The 19,695-nt window shown below is 37.8% G+C and overlaps 1 protein-coding gene across 3 annotated transcripts in view; it reads left to right on the top strand.

Annotated features, from left to right (window-relative positions):
• The window catches only part of CEP128 (centrosomal protein 128), a 465,565-nt gene that overhangs the window by 112,311 nt on the left and 333,559 nt on the right, over positions 1 to 19,695 (top strand). For all 3 annotated transcript variants that reach the window (XM_043472686.1, XM_043472687.1, XM_043472685.1), the window contains one exon: positions 707 to 852. In XM_043472686.1, coding sequence (XP_043328621.1) covers positions 707 to 852 — 146 coding nt within the window. The remainder of the gene's footprint in view (positions 1 to 706; positions 853 to 19,695) is intronic.

The following is a 19,695-nucleotide window of genomic DNA, read 5'->3' as shown; positions in this document are numbered from 1 at the left end:
GAAAAGAGTAGTTTTAAACTGATAATATATGTTCCAGTTTTTGACATCTTAACTTCATAGAAGTACTTCATTTATATCTTTTTTGTATTCTTAGATTGCAAGCTCATTGAGAAAAGGGTTTTCGTGTTATTTATTTTTGAAAAAGATGTTGTTACAGTGCCCTTTTCATCATGTACCAAATATTTCATATTGAACTAAAAGTACATACTTTGTCAGTTTATATTGATCAGTTGTGGGTAGTTGTCTCCAGAACTAGCAAGTTAAAGGTCAGAACACAATCAAGATTTAGCTGCCTCCTTTGCTTATGTTGCAAGAAAAGCATTTTGTTGTGTGAACTTCAGTAACTTCAGTAAGCTGTAGAAGCTTAGTTGAAAATTCTTTCAGTAATTTTGTTTTAGAGTTTGGGGGTAATATAGGGAGATAAGGCAAATTAAAGAAAAATGCATTGAATTTTCCTGAAATAAATTATACTGGAAATCAGATAGCAGTTCAAGTACAGTATCAAAATGGGATAACACTGGATGACGTAGCTATGTATTTTAGAAAATTGTGTAAGACTTGAAATAATAGAATGGTGAGTTGGTTACAGTGACATTTAATAAGTGGATTGTATGGAGTAGCGTTAATATTAATAAGCCTACCATTTGAGAGTACATTATCCTGTGAATAACGAACAACCATCACGCTTTACATTTTCTCTTTTAAGGGGTTGAGCGAGAGGATCTGGAGAAGCAGATGTCAGATTTGAGAGTGCAGCTGAACTTCAGTGCAATGGCTTCTGAGTTAGAGGAAGTGAAGCAGTGCTTGGAGCGAAAAGACAAGGAGAAAGTGCATTTGGCAGCCCAAGTGGAGGTGACTTTGCTTTGTTTAAGTCATGTTCAAAGGACTTTAGTTTCATTTCATAGCATTGCTTAGTGAAATCTTAATATGAAGATTGTGATGTTTTACGAACTTGAGGTTGGGTGTAGATAATGTCAAGTTATCTAGATGGTTACTTTAATTACATAGATAAATTTCTATGGATTCATTTCTCTTCATTTGGACCACAAAGCCAGGATACCTATGAAACCTGAAAATATTCTTCCACTAGCAGGTGAGCCCTTCCCTAAGGCAGAAGGGATCTTTCTTCTCTGAAGGAACCACAGTTATTTGTGGTGGCTGTGGGGGAGGGTGGGCCGGGGTGAAACTGGCAAAAGGCATAGCGATAAGGTATTACTGACATTTTTTCTTTGGAAATAGAAAAGTTTTCAAATCTCTAGCTGTTTTGCATGAGATAGAGGTGCAATGCCTCCATCAATTTAGAGTTGTGTAGTAGTCATGAACGATGAGTGAAGTGTAACTAGGCAGCTACCGTTTCTTACTTGCCTTTTATCTAGCACAGATGGTGCTAGATAAAAGTAATTATAAAAAACTATTAAAAAAATCAAAGGAAAGAACTTGATAAAAGAAAATGGCTTAATTCCCATTTAATTATGTAAATTAGATCCGTGCAAACACGGAGGACACATTTGGAACTAGATATGTATCAGTCTTTCTCTGTATCTGTTGTTGTTAGTGAAGTTGTGTTCTAATTGTAATCAGTGGTCACATTTGAAGACTCTCCTAAGTTATAATGAAAGGTAGAAAATTGGTGTGAAAAGTATCAAACTTTATAAAATCCAAAAGAAATAGTTAATGTTACTGCAGTGTTAAGTTTCTCTTTCATCTTGTTGGTGCATTGGTACAAAATATATTTTAGATTTGTTTCAGGTTCATGTTTAAAGATAATGAAACAGTGATGTTTTCTTTACAAAGCCTCTGCATGTTTATTTATTTATTAATTTTTTAATGGGGATATAGTTGACTTAGAATACTGTATTAGTTTTAGCTGTACAGCATAGTGATTTTTATGTTTTTATAGATGATCTACCATGCCATGTTAATTATAGTATTATTGACTATTTTCTCTGTGCTGTATATTATATCCCTATGAGTTTTTAATTCAACTTAATTTTTTTTGCTTAAAATTTTATATTTTATTGAGGTAACATTGGTTCATAATACTGTATAAGTTTCATGTGTACAACATTATATTTCTACTCCTATCCAGTACATTGTGTTCATCACCAAAAATTTAGTTTCCTTCTGTCAGCATACATTTGATCCCCTTTACCCATTTTTTCCTCCAACCCCGACTCTGTCCCTTCCCTTGTGATAGCCATTAGTCTGTTCTCTGTATCTATGGATTTGTTTTTATGACTTGTCTTTTAACATTTCACTTGCTTTATAAGTGGCTCATTCATTGCCTTTACTATATATTTTCCTTTCCTAGTAAAGGAAATTTTTACTTTCCTAGTAAAGTATATTTTTCCTTTCATTCATTTCTCCTATCTTTATAGGGCCTTTCCTTTTCCACTAAAAGAAGTTCCTTAAACATTTCTTGGAAGGCTGGTTTACTGTTGTTAAACTCTTTTTAGTTTTTGCTTGTTTGGGAAACTTTCTCTCCTTCAGTTCTGAATAACTTTGCCATGTGAGTATCATTGGTTGTAGATATTTTTTCCTTTCATCACTTTAAATAAAGTATACTATGCCATTCCCTTTAGACCTGCAGTTTCTGCTGAGAAATAGGTGATAGCCTGTGGGGCTTCCCTTGGATGTGACTTCAGTTTTTCTTTTTTCTTTTTGACTGCCTTTAAAATTCTCTCTTTAACTTTTGCTGTTTTTTTTTTTTAACACTTCTTGAAGCAGTAGTTTATTTTTTTTTCTATTCAGCTTATCTTTATTATTTTTTTTCATTTATTTATATTAGTTGGAGGCTAATTACTTTACAATATTGTAGTGGTTTTTGCCATACATTGCTATGAAGGCGAGGGTGGGATGACCTGAGAGAATAGCATTAAAACATGTATATTATCAATTGTGAAACAGATCGCCAGTCCAGGTTTGATACATGAGACAAGTGCTCAGGGCTGGTGCACTAGGATGACTTTTGCTGTTTTAATTATGCTACGTCTTGGAATAGATCTCATTCATTTTGTTTGGGATTTTCTTTGTTTTTGGATCTGGATATGTGTTTCTTACTACAGGTTAAATTTCCAACCATTGTTTCACCAAATTCATTTTTGCCTCTTTCTTTCTCCTCTCCTTCTGGAACCTCTAAAATTTGAATTTTATTATGTTTGATGTTATCTTAGAGGTCTCTTAAACTTAAGCCTCATTTTAAAATTGTTTTTCTTCTTGCTGTTCTGATTGAGTGATTTCAACCATTCTGTCTTCTAAGTTGCTTATGCGTTTTTCTGTCACCTAATCTGCAGTTGATTCCCTACAATATGTATTTCATTTCAATTATTACATTAATCGGGCTACCCTGGTGGCTCAGATGGTAAAGAATCTGTCTGCACTGTGGGAGACCCCGGTTCTATCCCTGGGTTGGGAAGATCCCCTGGAGAAGGGAATGGCAACCTACTCCAATATTCTTGCCTGGAGAATTCCATCAACAGGGGAGCCTGATGAGCCATAGTCCATGGGGTTACAAAGAGTCAGACATGACTGAGGAATTAACACACACACAATATTCTTCACCTCTGATGCCTTCTTTTTTATATTTTCTAATACCTTTTTGGAGTTCTGTTTTCTTTCCTTATTCTTCTACATTCAGTGAGCATTTTTATGATCATTGCTTTAAACTCTGTACCAGGTAAATTACTTACTGTCATTTTATTAGATTTTTGTTTTTCCTGGAGTTTCATTTTGTTCTTTTGTTTGAAACACACACCTCTGTCTTTCTATTTTGCTTGACTTTTTGTGTTTGTCTCCATGCATTAGGAGAAGCAGTTACTTCTCTGTGTTTTGAGGGTGTGTCCTTGTGTAGGAGCGTCTTTAGATAGACTGTGTGTGTCCCTTGGCTTTGACGGAAGGCCTGAAGCTGAAGTGACCATGGAATTCTTCTGGTGTGTACTGGGGATTGTTCCCCACTGAAGTTGGAACCTGGTGTGGGGTTCAGGCTTCCCCTAGGACGTGTGGAGGGCTACCACTTTGGCACGGGGACTGGAGCCAGAGGGGTTAGCATTGGAGCCCAGCATGAACCAAGACTTCTCCTAGGGTGTGCCAGGGATTGCCGCCTTGGTGGAGGGACTGAAGTGGGAGCCTGGTGTGGGCTGAGGTGTATGATGAGGCATCCTTGCCAGGAGAGCAGGGATATCAGGCTCCTGTCAGTCTGCTGCTCCCATGCTGGGCCTGGGAGTGAATGAGTTTGTGTGCATAGTCTTTAAGCGCAGTGTCTCAGTTTTCTACAGCCCTCTGGCTCTCCTGACTGTAAGCCCCGCTGGTTTTCAGAACCAGTTAAAGGGGTTTGTCTTCCAGGTGCCAGTCTCCAGGGTTGGGGTACTTGAAGTTGGGACTGAACCCCTTGCTCCTCTTCAGGACCTCTGAATTTGTGATATCTCTTCCTCCTTTTGGGCCACCTGCTGGGAGTGTAGGTCCTGATTCAATTACTTCTCTTTCCCTTATACTCATCTTGGTTTTTTTTTCTTCTTCTTCTTCTTTATACCCTTCATTGCAGAAGAGCTGATCTGGTATGCAAATTCTCATTTCTCACTGCAGGTCATTCTCACAGGTAGTTGTTCTGTAAGTAGTTGTAGTTTCTATGTGTCCTTGGGAAGAGGTGAACTCACTGTCTTCCCACTCTGTCATCTTGATCTCAACTTCCCCTCTACATGTTTAATAAATTCTTATTGGAAATATTCTCAGGGCAACTGTAATTTAGGACATTTAAATTTTTTTTTTTTTGACATTTAAATTTTTTATGGGAATTATCTAGCTCTTTATTCTGCTCTCATAAGTGGTAAAATATGATTATTTTGTCAAAATTAAGTATTAAAAAAGCTATGCTACTGATGCCAAAGTTAAAAAGATCCCTTTGCTGAGTTTTTTTTTTTCATTTATTTTTACTAGTTGGAGGCTAATTACTTTATAATATTTGTAGTGATTTTTGCCGTACATTGACATGAATCAGTCATGGATCCACATGTGTTCCCCATCCCTATCCCCCCTCCCACCTCCCTCTCCATCTCATCCCTCTGGGTCTTCCCAGTGCACCAGGCCCGAGCACTTGTTTCATGCATCCAACCTGGGCTGGTGATCTGTTTCACCCTTGATAGTATATGTGTTTCAATGCTATTCTCTCAGAACATCCCACCCTCACCTTCTCCCACAGAGTCCCAAAGTCTTTTCTGTACATCTGTGTCTCTTTTTCTGTTTTGCATATAGGGTTATCGTTACCATCTTTCAAAATTCCATATATACGCGTTAGTATACTGTATTGGTCTTTATCTTTCTGGCTTACTTCACTCTGTATAATGGGCTCCAGTTTCATCCATCTCATTAGAACTGATTCAAATGAATTCTTTTTAATGGCTGAGTAATATTCCATGGTGTATAAGTGCCACAGCTTCCTTATCCATTCATCTGCTGATGGGCATCTAGGTTGCTTCCATGTCCTGGCTATTATAAACAGTGCTGCGATGAACATTGGGGTGCATGTGTCTCTTTCAGATCTAGTTTCCTTGGTGTGTATGCCCAGAAGTGGGATTGCTGGGTCATATGGCAGTTCTATTTCCAGTTAGGAATCTCCACACTGTTCTCCATAGTGGCTGTACTAGTTTGCATTCCCACCAACAGTGTAAGAGGGTTCCCTTTTCTCCATACCCTCTCCAGCATTTATTGCTTGTAGACTTTTGGATAGCAGCCATCCTGACTGGTGTGTAATGGCACCTCATTGTGGTTTTGATTTGCATTTCTCTGATAATGAGTGATGTTGAGCATCTTTTCATGTGTTTGTTAGCCATCTGTATGTCTTCTTTGGAGAAATGTCTGTTTAGTTCTTTGGCCCATTTTTTGATCGGGTCATTTATTTTTCTGGCATTGAGCTGCATGAGCTACTTGTATATTTTTGAGATTAATCCTTTGTCTGTTGCTTCGTTTGCTATTATTTTCTCCCAATTTGAGGGCTGTCTTTTCACCTTGCTTATAGTTTCCTTTGTTGTGCAAAAGCTTTTAAGTTTAATTAGGTCCCATTCGTTTAGTTTTGCTTTTATTTCCAATATTCTGGGAGGTGGGTCATAGAGGATCCTGCTGTGATTTATGTCGGAGAGTGTTTTGTCTATGTTCTCCTCTAGGAGTTTTATAGTTTCTGGTCTTACATTTAGATCTTTAATCCATTTTGAGTTTATTTTTGTGTATGGTAGAAAATGTTCTAGTTTCATTCTTTTACAAATGGTTGACCAGTTTTCCCAGCACCACTTGTTAAAGAGGTTGTCTTTTTTCCATTGTATATCCTTGCCTCCTTTGTCAAAGATAAGGTGTCCATAGGTACATGGATTTATCTCTGGGCTTTCTATTCTGTTCCATTGATCTATATTTCTGTCTTTGTGCCAGTACCATACTGTCTTGATGACCGTGGCTTTGTAGTAGAGCCTGAAGTCAGGCAGGTTGATTCCTCCAGTTCCATTCTTCTTTCTCAAGATTGCTTTGGCTATTTGAGGTTTTTTGTATTTCCATACAAATTGTGAAATTATTTGTTCTAGTTCTGTGAAGAATACTGTTGGTAGCTTGATAGGAATTGCATTGAATCTATAGGTTGCTTTGGGTAGTATACTCATTTTCACAATATTGATTCTTCCAATCCATGAACACGGTATGTTTCTCCATCTGTTTGTGTCCTCTTTGATTTCTTTCATCAGTGTTTTATAGTTTTCTATGTATAGGTCTTTTGTTTCTTTAGGTAGATATACTCCTAAGTATTTTATTCTTTTTGTTGCAATGGTGAATGGTATTGTTTGCTTAATTTCTCTTTCTGTTTTCTCTTTGTTAGTGTATAGGAATGCAAGGGATTTCTGTGTGTTAATTTTATATCCTGCAACATTACTGTATTCATTGATTAGCTCTAGTAATTTTCTGGTAGAGTCTTTAGGGTTTTCTATGTAGAGGATCATGTCATTTGCAAACAGTGAGAGTTTTACTTCTTCTTTTCCTATATGGATTCCTTTTATTTCTTTTTCTGCTCTTATTGCTGTGGCCAACACTTCCAAAACTATGTTGAATAGTAGTGGTGAGAGTGGGCACCTTTGTCTTGTTCCTGACTTTAAGGGAAATGCTTTCAATTTTTCACCATTGAGGCTAATGTTTGCTGTGGGTTTGTCATATATAGCTTTTATTATGTTGAGGTATGTTCCTTCTATTCCTGCTTTCTGGAGAGTTTTTATCATAAATGGATGTTGAATTTTGTCAAAGGCTTTTTATGCATCTATTGAGATAATCATATGGTTTTTATCTTTCAATTTGTTAATGTGGTGTATTATATTGATTGATTTGCGGATATTAAAGAATCCTTGCATTCCTGGGATAAAGCCCACTTGGTCATGATGTATGATCTTTTTAATATGTTTCTGGATTCTGTTTGCTAGAATTTTGTTAAGGAGTCTTGAATCTATGTTCATCGGTGATATTGGCCTATAGTTTTCTTTTTTTGTGGCATCTTTGTCTGGTTTTAGTATTAGGGTGATGGTGGCCTCATAGAATGAGTTTGGAAGTTTGCCTTCTGCAATTTTCTGGAAAAGTTTGAGTAAGATAGGTGTTAGCTCTTCTCTAAACTTTTGGTAGAATTCAGCTGTGAAGCCATCTGGTCCTGGGCTTTTGTTTGCTGGAAGATTTCTGATTACAGTTTCGATTTCCATGCTTGTGATGGGTCTGTTAAGATCGTCTATTTCTTCCTGGTTCACTTTTGGAAAGTTATACTTTTCTAAGAATTTGTCCATTTCATCCAAGTTGTCCATTTTATTGGCATAGAGCTGCTGGTAGTAGTCTCTTATGATCCTTTGTATTTCAGTGTTGTCTGTTGTGATCTCTCCATTTTCATTTCTAATTTTGTTGATTTGGTTCTTCTCCCTTTGTTTCTTGATGAGTCTGGCTAACGGTTTGTCAATTTTATTTACTTTGTCAAAAAACCAGCTTTTAGCTTTGTTAATTTTTGCTATGGTATCTTTTGTTTCTTTTGCATTTATTTCTGCCCTAATTTTTAAGATTTCTTTCCTTCTACTAACCCTGGGGTTCTTCATTTCTTCCTTCTCTAGTTGCTTTTGGTGTAGAGTTGGGTTATTTATTTGACTTTTTTCTTGTTTCTTGAGGTAAGCCTATATTGCTATGATCCTTCCCCTTAGCACTGCTTTTACAGTGTCCCATTGATTTTGGGTTGTTGTGTTTTATTTTCATTTGTCTGTGCATATTTTGTTTTCTTCTATGACTTGTTGGTTATTCAGAAGCGTGCTATTTAGCTTCCATATGTTGGAATTTTTAATAGTTTTTTTTTTTTTTTCCTGTAATTGAGATCTAATCTTACTGCATTGTGGTCAGAAAAGATGACTGGAATGATTTCAGTTTTTTTGAATTTACCACGGCTAGATTTATGGCCTAGGATGTGATCTATTCTGGAGAAGGTTCTGTGTGCACTTGAGAAAAAGGTGAAATTGATTGTTTTGGGGTGAAATGTCCTATAGATATCAATTAGGTCTAGCTGGTCCATTGTGTCATTTAAAGTTTGTGTTTCCTTGTTAATTTTCTGTTTAGTTGATCTGTCCATAGGTGTGAGTGGGGTATTAAAGTCTCCCACTATTATTGTGTTATTGTTAATTTCCCCCTTCATTCTTGTTAGCATTTGCCTTACATATTACGGTGCTCCTATATTGGGTGCATATATATTTATAATTGTTATATCTTCTTCTTGGATTGATCCTTTGATCATTATGTAGTGTCCTTCTTTGTCTCTTTTCACAGGCTTTATTTTGAAGTCTAGTTTATCTGATATAAGTATTGCGACTCCTGCTTTCTTTTGGTCTCTGCGTGAAATATTTTTTTCCAGCCCTTCACTTTCAGTCTGTATGTGTCCCTTGCTTTGAGGTGGGTCTCTTGTAGACAGCATGTATAGGGGTGTTGTATTTGTATCCATTCAGGCAGTCTTTGTCTTTTGGTTGGGGTATTCAACCCATTTACATTTAAGGTAATTATTGATAAGAATGGTCCCATTGCCATTTGCTTTGTTGTTTTGGGTTCACGTTCATACAACCTTTCTGTTTCCTGTCTAGAGAAGATCCTTTAGCATTTGTTGAAGAGCTGGTTTGGTGGTGCTGAATTCTCTCAGCTTTTGCTTGTCTGTAAATAAAGCTTTTGAATTCTCCTCCTTATCTGAATGAGATCCTTGCTGGGTATAGTAATCTGGGTTGCAGATTATTCTCTTTCATTACTTTAAGTATGTCCTGCCATTCCCTTCTGGCCTGAAGAGTTTCTATTGATAGATCAGCTGTTACCCTTATGGGAATCCCTTTGTGTGTTATTTGTTGTTTCTCCCTTGCTGCTTTTAATATTTGTTCTTTGTGTTTGATCTTTGTTAATTTGATTAATATGTGTCTTGGGGTGTTTCGCCTTGGGTTTATCCTGTTTGGGACTCTCTGGGTTTCTTGGACTTGTGTCACTATTTCTTTCCCCATTTGGGGGAAGTTTTCAGCTATTATCTCCTCGAGTATCTTCTCATGGCCTTTCTTTTTGTCTTCTTCTTCTGGGACTCCTATGATTTTAATGTTGGGGCATATCACATTGTCCCAGAGGTCCCTGAGGTTGTCCTCATTTCTTTTGATTCTTTTTTCTTTTTTCCTCTCTGCTTTATTTATTTCCACCGTTTCATCTTCTACCTCACTTATCCTATTTTCTGCCTCCATTATTCTACTGTTGGTTCCCTCCAGAGTGTTTTTGATCTCATTTATTACATTATTCACTTTTAATTGACTCTTTTTTATTTCTTCTATGTCCTTGTTAAACATTTCTTGCATCTTCTCAATCCTTGTCTCCAGGTTATTTATCTGTAACTCTATTTTGTTTTCAAGATTTTCGATCATTTTTATTATCATTATTCTAAATTCTTTTTCAGGTAGATTCCCTATCTCCACCTCTTTTGTTTGGCTTGGTGTAGGCATTTTTCATGTTCCTTTACCTGCTGGGTATTTCTCTGCCTTTTCATCTTATTTAGATTGCTGTGTTTGGGCTGGCCTTTCTGTATTCTGGTAGTCTGTGGTTCCTTTTTATTGTGGAGATTTCTCCCAGTGGGTGGGGCTGGATGTTTGGCTTGTGGAGGTTTGCTGGTTAGGGAAGCTTGCGTTGGTGTTCTGGTGGGTGGAGCTGGATTTCTTCTCTCTGGAGTGCAATGGAATGTCTAGTAGTGAGTTTTGAGATGGGTCTATGGGTTTGGTGTGACTTTGGGCAGCCTGTATATTGACGCTCAGGCCTATGTTCCTGCGTTGCTGGAGAATTTGCGTGGTATGTCTTGCTCTGGAACTTATTGGCTCTTGGGTGGTGGTTGGTTTCAGTGTAGGTGTGGAGACTTTTGGATGATCTCTTATTAATTAATGTTCCCTGTAGTCTGGAGTTCTCTGGTGTTCTCAGGTTTTGGGCTTAAGCCTCTTGCCACTGGATTTCAGTCTTACTCTTCCGGTAGCCTCAAGACTTCTCCATCCATACAGCACTGATAATAAAACTTCTAGGGTAATAGTGAAAGGATTCTCCACAGTGAGGGGCACCCAGAGAGGTTCACAGAGTTACATGAAGAAGAGGAGAGGGAGGAAGAAGAGGAGAGGGAGGAAGGAGATGGAGGTGAGCAGGAGGAGAAAAAGGGGGATTCAAGAGAGGAGAGACAGATCTAGGTCGTACTCTGTTCCCTAATTGTTCTCCACAGCCTAGAAGACCCACAGAGATTCACAGCATTAGAATGAGAAGAGCAGGGGGAGGGAGGAAATAGAGGTGATCTGGGGGAGGAAAAGGAGAGTCAAAAGGGGGAGAGAGTGATCAAACCAGTAATCACACTCCTGAGTAAAAATGGGTACTGAAGGTTGAATTCTTAAATGTCCAAAATTGATATCAAATACTGAAAAACAAAGATTAAAAATCTAGAGTAGAGGTTAAACTCTTAAAAATACAATATTAAAAAACCACAAACAAAAAATGTAAGAAATATATATGAAGTTCGCTTTAAAAATAGGGTCTTTTTTTTTTTTTTTTGGTCAGATTTTAGTGGGTTATCAAAATGAAAATTAAGGAGTAATAGAGGAGTAATAGGGGACTTAAAAAAAAAAGACATAGAAAAAAATTTTTTTAATGAAAAAAAAATAATAGTAATAGTAAAAATATATCTATGAATTTCTTTGGAGCTGTTGTGGGCAGTGTGGGTTCAGTTCAGTTTCAGATAGCTCTTTGTTCCAGCTTACACTCTTCGATATTTATAGGCCCCTTCCAGAGTAGTCAGTGTTACCTACAGGGATTTTAATCTGTTGCACTGGTGACTTCTGAAGCGGTTCCCTTTGTTTATTTGGCTTCTGTTTGCCGGTCTCTTCAGTGTCTAATTTCCGCCCTGACACAGGCGGGCGGAGGTGGTCTCTTGTTCAGGTTCCCTTGTTCAGTCGCGCTGCGGGGAGGGAGGGTCACTGCAGACAAATGTCACTGGCCTGTGTGGGGAGCACTCGCAGTGTTCTGGCCACACTGGGTTTGCCCCGCTCGCGGCGTGTGTGCTTCCCCTGTCTACACTGCTCAGGCTTCCGGCTGCTCTATAGGGAGTGGGCCCTGAGTTGCGTGCGGTTCCAGTTTTCCGGTCCTCCACAAAGACGCAGACTCGGTTGGGCCTGCGTTTTGTGCCTTCCCCAGTAGGAGCAGCTCAGGCCGCCAGGAGCTTGACGGGCGCACTCTCCCTGGTGCGGTGCGCCTTCTCCCCTCTGCGGTCCCAGCCTCAGTTTCCAGGTGCGCCTGTCGGGTGCGCCTTGTGTCCCTTCTGGGAAGCTGATTTCTGGCTGCGACCCTCCCGGAGGATGTCGACCATCCAGAATCTCAGGAAGTCTTTGGTTAGAAGCTGGAAGCCTGTTTGCAGTTTGGTAGGGGATGCCGTCTCTGGGGCTGAGTTTGCCCCTTTCCCCTCCACTCTGCCTCCTGCCTCTGGCGGGGGATGGGCCAGTCTGCCGCCAGGTAGCTCTTCTCTGGTATTCCTTCAGTCCTTCCTTCTGGGAACAGGCGTGTAGTGCCTAAATTTAGGGCTTTTCCCAGATTAATTCTCTCTCTCTTGCTATCCCACGGTTTAAGTTGCTATCTCATGTTAGCTCCCCCGATTGCCCTCAGGGCATTCGGGCTGGTCCTTACCCTAAGCAGTGCCGCCCGCTCCTCTCCATTCCGCCCCCACTTGCTGGTGGTTCGAGTGTTTGGGGTACTTTTCTGCTGGGAGTTGTTTTTAGGCATGTAATCTGTGGGTTTTATTTATTTTCCCTCCCAGTTAGGTTCCCCTCCGAGATTCGAAAACTTCCCCCAGACCCTCCAGTGAAAGGGTTTCCTGGTGTTTGGAAACTTCCTCTATTAAGACTCCCTTCCCGGGAAGGATCTCCGTCCCTAACCCTATTGTCTGTCTTTTTATCTTTTATATTTTGTCCTACCTCCTTTCGAAGACAATGGGCTGCTTTTCTGGGTGTCTGATGTCCTCTGCTAGCGATCAGAAGTTGTTTTGTGGAGTTTGCTCAGTGTTCAAATGATCTTTTAATGAATTTGTGGGGGAGAAAGTGATCTCCCCATCCTATTCCTCCGCCATCTTGCTGCTGAGTTGTTTAAAACCATATGTTGGTTTGTCTTCTCACTTCCTCTCCTCCCATCCTTCTTACTGTTTCTTTTTATTTGCCATTTATGGAAAAACTGAAAAAACCTCAAGTATGTAGACATTAAAAAATTACTTATAATATAATTTATAAATTATATTTGCTTTCCCTTTGTCCTAAATTTATAGTTCTTTTGCATTTTCACATGTTTTAGGGAAAGAGTTGAAGTTCTCTTTGGTTAGCTTGGATTGGTTGTGTAGATTTGGATGTGAGATTCAGTTGGAAAGAAAGGTTGAGTATTTATTCACATATGAAATAGTTAGTGGCCATCTATTACATGCCAGGCACTGTTCTAGTTACTGATGACATAGCAATGAACAAAAATCCCTCATATTTCTGTATTTCTATGAAGGTGATTTCCTAAAATTGGCACAGAGAGTTCTTGAGTTTTTTGGAAGTGTAGTTCAAATTCCTTTTGGAATATGGAAGATTTTTGTGATTTTCATTGAAGAAGATATCAAAAAAAGACATTCATCCTGGAAGAAATTACCATTAGCCAGTTATTATTTCCCCTGATTTTTCTCATTTTTAACAGTAAAATAATTAAATTTGCATCAGTTGTTTTGGATTTAATGACACTTCTGTTTATGGCTTGGTTATTTTTTGCCTTGTGGAGGTCCTTTGAATATCTTTATCCCCACGCTGTTCTCAAAGTGACATCCTGTGTGGACTTTGTGAGAGACATATATACATCATGGATTGCTCAATTTAATCTCTAAGTTGGAAATTTTATTGAAATTTAATCACAAATCATTTAGCCTCTGCTTTACTTTTGGTGGTATGGGATATTGCCTTATGTATATTCTATATAAAATTGAAATTAGTCTCCTTTAGCAGCAGCAGCAGTTACTTTTTAGAGATCAAATATAAGTAAGAAAAGATGCATAAAACAAGATTATTGATCAGATGCAGAGCATTTGTTTAGTAGCATTTCTTTTGGTTTGTTTGATCATTAATATTTTTCTCTTTAGCCTTGACCTAATGCCTCTCCTACAGAAGCTTGTTTTGTCATCTCATTTTTTCTTTATCTTCTCTCCTTTCATTTTTTGTCTTTATTCTAGTTGTTCCCTGTTTCTGTAACGTCCTCTTTTCATGAAAATTTTGAAGCTTTTCCTCCCTGAAGCTTTCTTGTATTATATCCATTGCAAGTGATAATCCTTCCTTCTGAACCATCCTCTTACCTCCATTATTAAGGACTTTACAGCACGTTTTTCACACTTATTAAAGTAATCTAGGTATGTTTCTTTAGAATTTCAAAGCAGGTTGAAATAAAGGTGAAATGAGGCTGTAGAAGAAAGCAGTACTGTCACCAAGACAAATCTGACCTTGATGTCCCTACCATTTTTCAACATCTTGTTGTCACATCTGGAAATTTGCATTTTCTATGTCCTAGAATTAATGTGACCCAGGAAGCTGATTCATATTAATAATGAAGCTTGCAAGAGAACAGTATATGAAAGAGAGCTAGTTCATTGACATATCTGTGGGAGTCCTACATGGATATTTATACTCTATTCTCCTGTGCGGGACACCAGTCTCTCAATTTTCTGTACCTAGATTTTAGAAAGCTGAATTAGTAACCAAAAAGTTGCTTGGTGGACAGGAATGAGAGAGTGATGATGTCTGAAGAAAGACTATTTGTTCACGGCTGTGGTAAGGCTCTCCAACCCTCCATCTCTCTTTAACAGCATTCTTGTACTCAAGAGATCCTGTTTACTCTGGCAGATTCTGTCTTTATTCCTGAAGTGTGTTCAACTGATTCTTTTGTCTTTCTAACAATCTTCTCCTCTGCTTCCACTCTGATGCTTATCCTCCTGTTTACACTGATATACTGCTATGTGCAGATTTTGCTCTGGGTCATTTACCAGTATGCATTGATGTTATAATTCAAACTGTGGCTTTCTGGGAGCCACTTATGAATTAAAGACTTAGATCCCTTTTCAAATCATAAATGAGTATGGGGTAAGAATCAGATCTTACCTCAATATCCTTTTATGTCCCCCTTCCAACAGTGTCTCAGTTATTTTAGTTTAGTTCAGTTCAATCATACAGTTGTATCTGACTCTGCAACACCATGAATGGCAGCACACCAGGCCTCCCTGTCCAACACCAACTCCCGGAGTTTAATCAAACTCATGTCCATTGAGTCGGGGATGCCATCCAGCCACCTCATGATCTGTGGTCCCCTTCTCCTCCCGCCTTCAATCTTTCCTAGCATCAGGGTCTTTTCCAATGAGTCAGTTCTTCACATCAGATGTCCAAAGTATTGGAGTTTCAGTTTCAGCATCAGTCCTTCCAATGAACAGTCAGAACTGATTTCCTTTAGGTTGGACTGGTTGAATCTCCTTGCTGTCCAAGGAACTCTCAAGAGTCTTCTCCAACACTGCAGTTCAAAAGCATGAATTCTCTGGTGCTCAGCCTTCTTTAGAGTCCAACTCTCACATCCATACAAGAGTGCTGGAAAAACCATGGCTTTGACTAGACGGACCTTTGTTGGCAAAGTAATGTCTCTGCTTTTTAACATGCTGTGTAGGTTGGTCATAACTTTTCTTCCAAGGAGCAGGCATCTTTTAATTTCATGGCTGAAGCCACCATCTGCAGTGATTTTGGAGCCCCCAAAATAAAATCTCTCACTGTTTCCATTGTTTCCCCATCTATTTGCCATGAAGTGATAGGACCGGATGCCATGAATTTAGTTTTCTGAATGCTGAGTTTTAAGCCACCTTTTTCACTCTCCTCTTTCACTTTCATCAAGAGGCTCATTAGTTCTTCTTCACTTTCTGCCATAAGAGTGGTGTCATCTGCATATCTGAGGTTATTGATATTTCTCCTGGCAATCTTGATTCCAGCTTGTGCTTCATCCAGCCCAGAGTTTCTCATGATGTACTCTGCATATAAGTTAAATAAGCAGGGTGACAACATACAGCCTTGACACACTCCTTTTCCTATTTGGAACCAGTCTGTTGTTCCATATCCAGTTCTAACTGTTGCTTCCTGACTTGCATACAGGTTTCTCAAGAGGCAGGTCAGGTGGTCTGGTATTCCCATCTCTTTCAGAATTTTCCACAGTTTATTGTGATCCACATAGTCAAAAGCTTTGGCATAGTCAATAAAGCAGAAATAGATGTTTTTCTGGAACTCTCTTGCCCTTTCAATGATCCAGCGGATATTGGCAATTTGATCTCTCATTCCTCTGCCTTTTCTAAAACCAGCTTGAACATCTGGAAGTTCATGGTTCATGTATTGCTGAAGCCTGACTTGTAGAATTTTGAGCATTACTTTGCTAGTGTGTGAGATGAGTGCAATTGTGTGGTACTTTGAACATTATTCGGCAGTGACTTTCTTGGATTGGAATGAAAACTGACCTTTTCCAGTCCTGTGGCCACTGCTGAGTTTTCCAAATTTGCTCACATATTAAGTGCAGCACTTTCACAGCATCATCTTCTAGAATTTGAAATAGCTCAACTGGAATTCCATCACCTCCACTAGCTTTGTTCATAGTGATGCTTCCTAAGGGTTACTTTACTTCACATTTAGGCACTCAGTATTTGTTGACTGAAGGAATATATTGTAGAAAATTTTTATGGTTTTTTTCAAAGCTGGCATTTGTTGTCTAGTCATTCCTTGAAACCACATTCATTTCAAAAGAGTTGTCAGTATTCAAGGGGACCTTTGCTCTTTCTCACTAATTGCATTAGTTTTTGTTGTTCCAGAATATATATTTTAAGCAGTTTTGTTCTACACTGGGGAAAAACAACTGAGAGTAGCTTATGGAAAACCCAAATGAAAGCTACATTTGAGTTTGCATAATTTACCTTTCAAATTCCACCTAAGACCTTAAATCTCTGCATGGATAGAAAATACTAAGTGGGATATTTCTCTTCTTCTAAACTTGAAGTTGAACTCATTAACCTTGATAGGCTATTTGTATTCATAGAAATTCCAAGCATCCTTGATCAATGATTCCTCCTGATTTAATCTCAGCCTCCATCTTCCATCAACTTACTCTCTTGAAAAAAAAATTTGACTTTTAAATTCAAGGAAGAACTTCAAAGAAAAAAAAACAAGGTGCTGTACATAATTTAGATTAAGTTTTGAAAGTGATAATTGAGTGACAACTGACATGATTATTCATTAGCAGAAATTTGAGACTATAATGCCAGTATTTGCTTTTAAAAAGAGAGAAGATATTAGAAAATAAATGATAGTCAATAACAAGTTTTTCCTGGTTAGTACAGTAGAAACAAGGAAGATTGTTCCTTTTGTGCATGCTTTTGAGTAAACTCTTTTGATCCTTGCATTTTTTATATGAAGCTGGCCGCTTTGCTATGCAGTAATGCCCACTTCAATACAACTTTTAAATTCTTTTTAGAGACCTATGGTCTTAGATATCTTAACACCCCTGTCTGCAGTTTACTATTATACTTCTTTTTTTTTAATCTTAATAATTTCTTCCTTATCCAAGTGCCTATTGTAAAATAAGGTATTATCTGAGCAGTAAGTACTTTTCAATATCCAAGTTAGATTTTAAAGAAAAATATTGGCAGCAAAAGTTATAGATGAGAAGCTAAAATCATGGAATCTGGTATAGATGAATTCTGCCTGTATTATTAATCAGACAGTTCTCGCATTAGGACAGTTGTTATGACCATAGATGCACCATATCCCAAGTTCTTAAAAAGATGATTATTGACCCAGATGTGTTACAAGTAAAAACCCTAAGGCTAAATAAACCTTTACAGTTCCTGCAAGATTTAGCTTAAGTCTGAGATTTCATCTGTGTGAAAATATAGGAATTTTAGGAGCTTGAAGAAAGACAGTTTTTCTGTTTTCTGTAACTCTGAGTTGCAACGAGTATTTCCACAAAGCCAGAAAGTAGAAGTGAACTGAATATTTTAGTTTTTTTAAACTATCATTAATATTTATTATAATTATCATTTGAATGGGCTTTCCAGGTGGCTCAGTGGATAATCAATCTGCCTGCAATGCAGGAGACATGGGTTCCATCCCTGGTTTGGGAAGATTCCCTGGAGGAGTACATGGCAACCCGCTCCAGTATTCTTGCCAGAAGCATTCTTTGACAGAGGAGCCTGGTGGGCTACAGTCCATAGGATTGCAAAGAGTTGGACATGACTGAAGGGGCTGAGCGCTCGCATGTACACACACTCACTCACTCACACACACACACATCATTTGAATGTGGTAAATAAAGAAAAAATTTAGGAATGAAAATGTCCATTTTCAAGTTCTTAGTTTTCTGAAATCATGATCTTCTGCATCATGTTTTACATATAAATTGAATATGTAGGCCTTTGTGATTCTTTGTAAGCATGTGTATGTGTGCACCTGTGTGTCTGTGCATGTATGCATGGGGTGGCGGTGAGAGAGAAAGATACTTACATTCCTCACAAAATAAGGCTGTACTGAAAACTTACGTTAGCTTAATATAGATTTAATATTTAAAGCAATTATAAATTATTGGGAATAATTATTGAAGTACTTGCTTTAGAAAAATGGGTGATATGAGACAAATGAGGTAATATCTTTACATCTCAGTAATTGATGATTCTTTATTTCCTGACTTCCACAAATGCCATTAAAAGGGGGGATAGTAGACTTTATAATAAACAATTTTAAATGTGTATTATTTCTGTAGTCCTTATAGTTACTTTATCATTAGAGTGATTTTAATTTGATAGCATATCATTTTAAGTGGAAAATTAAATTATGTTTTAGATGCTTGTTTTCAGGCAAATTTCTACAAATGGAAATGAAATTGTACTGAGCCTCAAACCATGAGAAGTCAACAAATTCATTATACTCTTGGAAATGTTCAAATAGTGTAAATTATCTTTGTAAAAAAATTAAACTAAGTTATTCATATGTACCAAGGAAACTTTCTTTTAGTTTTTAATATTTATACATGGCTAACATAAAGGTTAATGTTCACAGGTTTTTTCAAATGTATTAAATGTATCTAGTTTCTTGTATTTCACTTGGGTGAAATATGTGTTTATATTATGGAGTTTTTATATTTTGGGGGAACCCATAATGATAAAATGTTAGACTATTTGCTCTTCCTTAAAGAGGATTATAAATTAGGCAAACTTTTGGCAATTCTGATTGAAAAACAGTTCTGCTTTTGTTAATGGTATTAACTTTTTGCAGAAAAAATTGTTTTGAGAAAAACTGTAAAAGCTGGGGATGACATATATTTTAAAAATTTGTTTGACATATAAAATTTTTTTGTGCCCAAAAAGTTATTTGGGCACAAGGACAAGAAGGAGCAAGTATTCTCTTAAGGAGTGGAATGCAGAGTAATGGGCCTGACATCTTCTGAATCACAGATTGAGCAGAGCTTTCTTTAGACATAGCAGCTTAGGCCCACTGAAGAGGAACAGCCTGGTAAACATCTTGCACTTTCAATTGGGATACCTAAAGGCTAAAGGCCAGGGCTCTGGGTGAACTGAAAATACACCGACAGTCACAAAAACTGTAAAATAACTTTGAATCTGCTTTGGTTTTATCTGTCCCTGTCCTAACTGCCCATTTACACAAAAGTACAGTTGACTCTTGAATAACATAAGTTTGAATTGCATGGGTCCACTTATATATGGATATTTTTCAGTATTAAATATTTCAGTACTGCATACTCTGTAGCTGGTTGAATCCATGGTGAGGAACTATGGATATGGAGGGCCAGCTATAAGTTATACTTGAATTAAGCCCTGGTGGTGTTCAAGGGTCAACTGTAAATCTTTTGGGGAAGAATGTATGATCATCTAGAGCCCACATATTATTTCAATAATTTGTCATACAATATGTAGCCTTTGATCAAAACTTAGCAGGCAAATCAGGAAACAAAATCATACTATTTAATAAGAGAAAAAAATAGAAACAGGCATATAGACTATTCAGATGTTATAGGTGTTAGGAGCCAGCTTTAATCAATGGTAATTAATATGTTAAGAAATTAGATTTTATGATA

The sequence above is a fragment of the Cervus canadensis genome, chromosome 6 (genome assembly GCF_019320065.1).
Source record: "Cervus canadensis isolate Bull #8, Minnesota chromosome 6, ASM1932006v1, whole genome shotgun sequence".
NCBI classification, from domain to species: Eukaryota; Metazoa; Chordata; class Mammalia; order Artiodactyla; family Cervidae; genus Cervus; species Cervus canadensis.
Note: the sequence above shows the minus strand (reverse complement) of the source record. Positions and strands in the feature narration are given on the sequence as shown.